Raw genomic sequence first — 3,757 nt, 5'->3', positions numbered from 1 at the left:
AAAACAGAGAACGTTCTTTAATTAGCAGAAAATCAGTTTATACTTTATCTCAAATGATTAATGCAGTATAATAAAGAAGGAGAAATGAAAGAGAATACCACACAAAGATTTATCCTGGTTCACCCAACGTGGGTTACGTCCAGTCCTCACACTGTGAGATTTTCCACTAAGTGTTTAAAATGAAGAACCTTCTTAATCTTACAACACCTAGAATAAATCAACCTTGATCTATTTCTTTCTTAATTACTTTCCACCCAGAAAGCAATCACAACACCTATCTAACCTTGATAGGAAGCAATCTTAAACAAACTATAAAGAAACTCTTATAGTTTGAGTTTTTACAAATGATTGAATTTGACAGAATCTGATATTGCTCAACTCTTGTTTGAGAATAGATTCTTTACAGAGTATCTAATGACAATTTCGCAGCTGATATATGAATGAGCAGCAGTGGCTGTTTCGCGAATTTGCAGAAGGTAATGTTTCCTCTGTTTTTTCAGAATTTCAAGCTTAAGTGTGATTGTATAATGTTGATTACTTGGCACTTGAATTTCTTGCTTAGAACTGAGATAATGGCCTTCTATTTATAGGCTGGAGATGTACGAAATAGCTGTTGGAGAGGCCATGCTTTTTTGACTAAAACATTATTTTTAGAATAAAAATAATGTTGCTTTGAAAACAACTTTTTGACTTTTGATGTTTTAGCATTGAAAGCATTTCTGTCCTTTCTTTGACATTTCTTCATTGATCTTTGATGGTACATTATCTGTCTTGAGTCTTGAGTGTAGCTAGAGGAGGTTGGAGAAGATTTGAATCGAATTGCAGACTGAAACAGAGAGGATGCAAGGCTGCTGTTGATGTGCAGAAAACGGAGAATGATTAACGTTCTTGGTTTTATCAGTTTGAACGTTCTTGAGCTTCAATAATCATTCTGGAGTTCCCGTTTTGAATGTTCTGTATTTCCTTTGTTCTTGTCTTGTCATATACCCAGTTTGATCAAGTTTTCTTGACATTTGAATTTTGGAGTTCTTAAGCCGTCATGACTTTTGTCCATGTTTAAACTCTTTGATCTTTGCGATCAAATGTCCTTTTTGAGTCTGGATTATTTGTACTTGTTCCTTGCCATGTACTTGTTAGATATGAATGATTTCCAGAGCAGATTCTTTGTTAACGATGTAGATAAACTTTGAACAACATGCTGTGATAGATAGTTCGGTGAAGCTGAAGATCATTCTCTGTTTATGATGCAGAATGATCTTGTTGTTGTCTTTTCTTGTATTTGCTTGATTCTGCTCTTAATTAAAACCACTCAAGAACACAAGTTAAATTAACATAACATTTAGAATCATAATTAACATTCTTAATTAACCTTTGTTTATTTTCATCAAAACTTTAAAATAGAGAGTTTGTCTCAACAATCTCCCCCTTTTTGATGATGACAAACATGTTAATTTAGATTTTAATTTGATTCTAATATAAAGAGCTGTAACAGCTCCCCCTCAATTTGTGCATTTGTTAAAATAAAATTTTTAAATGCAAACAGAAAGAGTTTCATTAAAGATAACAAAAGTTCATTAATATTGGTAAAGATACATCAAAAGAGGCAGAACTACAACAAGAGAGCAGTAACAGAATAAAAGAAAATCTAACTTAATTCTCCCCCTTTGTCATCCAAAAAGACATAAGGGATAGATCTAAGATGCTAGGGAGGGAGAAGATCCTTCGGAGGAGGAGGATTTTCCAGCAGGAGGGATCTGAGAGGGAGGGGGCACCGGATGTGGAGGCGGAGGTGGAATTCCCAGCTTGGGAGCAAGATGATCAGCCATCCAGGTTCTGAGTAGAGCAGTCTCTTGATCATGCTGAATTTGTCTTGTCATGATGATCTGGAGAGCGGCCATGATATCAGAGTTTGAGGGTGCCGCTAAGGTGTCAGTGGAGGGAATGTGAGCGGAGGGTTGAGAAGAGGCAGCGACAACTGTGTTGGAGGGTATAGGCATGGCAGATAAGGATGGGAGAGAGGCAAAAGAAGATGAAATGGATGGTAGAGGGCCAACAGATGAGGTAGAGTGGTCAGCAGGAGCGGGAAAGTTCAAAAACTGACTTATTCCAAAAATGGAAGAACTGGTTTTCTGTGGTGAAACAAATAGTGGAGACATGGTAGACAGAAGAGGATTAGATAAGAGAGTACTAAAGTCATGTGTAGGGCAGTGAGGTGGTTGAGAAAAAGAGGGAATATGTGAAGGGATAGCGCCAGATGTTTGAGCAAAAAGAGTGGGATGTGATGGGATATGTTCTGGAGAACGTTCTGGAGGGGGTGGAGAACGTTCTGGTGTAGGAGTTTTGTCTGAGATTGCCTTGGGATCAGTAGAAGGAGAAGAAAAAGAAATAGAATTTCTGGAAGGTCGTCTTCCGGCTGATCTCTTCCTTTTGAGAGAGATGGGACAGGATGGAAGAGTAGTTGTTGGAGCAGAGGCAGTGTTGCGCATGTGAGATAAATTTTTTGTGGAAAACTTGGAAATTTTGATCAAGGATTTTTCAGATGCAAGAGATACTCCAAAATGCCTGAAGATTTTAGTCAGGACCATGCCATAAGGCACAATATTCTTTTTGTAATCTTTCTGGGCTGCACAGATCATGTGCTGGAGAATAACATGAGGTAAGTTCAATCTCTTGCAGTTTAACAGATGATAGATGAGCAAGGCGTCATTATCAGAAACGTACTCATGACTTCCACAGTGTGGAAGTAGAGTATGTTGACACATATTGTTGAAGACTTTAGGAATAGGCTTTAAGTAAGTGGCTAAATAACGTGTGGAGTTTTCTTCAAATAGCTCAGCTTGCACATCTGTCTTTCTAAGACCCAGAGCTGCATACCAGTTGTCACCATAGACAGATGGCCCTTCTGTTGGAAGCTGGAGAATGTTGGCCAAAATGTCTGGATTCAATCTGATTTCTACTCCCTTTATTTTTGAGATAAAAAGAGATTTGTCAGCAAATGTTTTGGCATTGCAATAGAAAGCACGAACGACTTCTGGGAAAAAGGATTCAGAGATCTTTAAGAAAGAGGTCCATCCAAGAGCATCCGTATGGTGCTGAACAGCATTGCCATCCACAACCAGATTATCAAAAACAAAGATTCTTCCTATCCCAACTGGGCGTTGAGCCCATTTTTCATTGAAGAGTTTTGATTTTGCAAGGGAGATTAGAGGAGGAGCATTCTGTTTTGGTTTCTTAGTTGGGGGAGATGGTTCAGAATCAGAGGATGTGGATATAGGGGAAGATCGTTTGGAAGTCTTTTGTGGAGAAGATTTTGGTGGAGGGGCAGTTGGAGAATGTTCTTGTGGTGGTGAACGTTCTTGTGGAGGAGCAGTTGGAGAACGTTCTTGTTCTGGAGAAATTGGTTTTTGACTGGTTTTTAGGTTTTGTTTTGGGGCAAGCGTTTTCTTTCTTTGAGGATTTGGGAGATTTTTTCGAGCAAGAAACTGAGCAATAGTGATTGTGTTTTTGGTTCTCATGGGTTTAGTTGGTGATTTTGGTTGAGAGAGTGGTTCCTTTTGGTTTGGAGAAAGAGAAACGATGTCATTTAACGATCTCCGTTTTTGATGGGGAGGAGTTGAGTGTAAAGGTTCAGAAGAGAAAGCCGATTTTGAGGGTGTCGAAGGGTTAGTAGTCGTTGGTGGATTTTGTGGTGAAGGTGTTGGTACTGTAGGCATCGTGTGTCTTTGTGGTTCAGATTGTGTTGGGGATTTTTCTACTG

At 38.8% G+C, this 3,757-nt stretch overlaps 1 protein-coding gene across 1 annotated transcript in view; it reads right to left on the bottom strand.

Annotated features, from left to right (window-relative positions):
• Positions 1-1,694: 1,694 nt before the first annotated feature.
• The window catches only part of LOC140920469 (uncharacterized), a 5,931-nt gene continuing 3,868 nt past the window's right edge, over positions 1,695-3,757 (bottom strand). The window contains exon 3 of the mRNA XM_073368750.1: positions 1,695-3,754. Within this exon, the coding sequence (XP_073224851.1) occupies positions 1,695-3,754 (2,060 nt within the window). The remainder of the gene's footprint in view (positions 3,755-3,757) is intronic.

The sequence above is a fragment of the Cicer arietinum genome, chromosome 5 (assembly GCF_000331145.2).
Source record: "Cicer arietinum cultivar CDC Frontier isolate Library 1 chromosome 5, Cicar.CDCFrontier_v2.0, whole genome shotgun sequence".
NCBI lineage: Eukaryota > Viridiplantae > Streptophyta > Magnoliopsida > Fabales > Fabaceae > Cicer > Cicer arietinum.
This window is presented reverse-complemented; position numbering and strand designations above follow the sequence as displayed.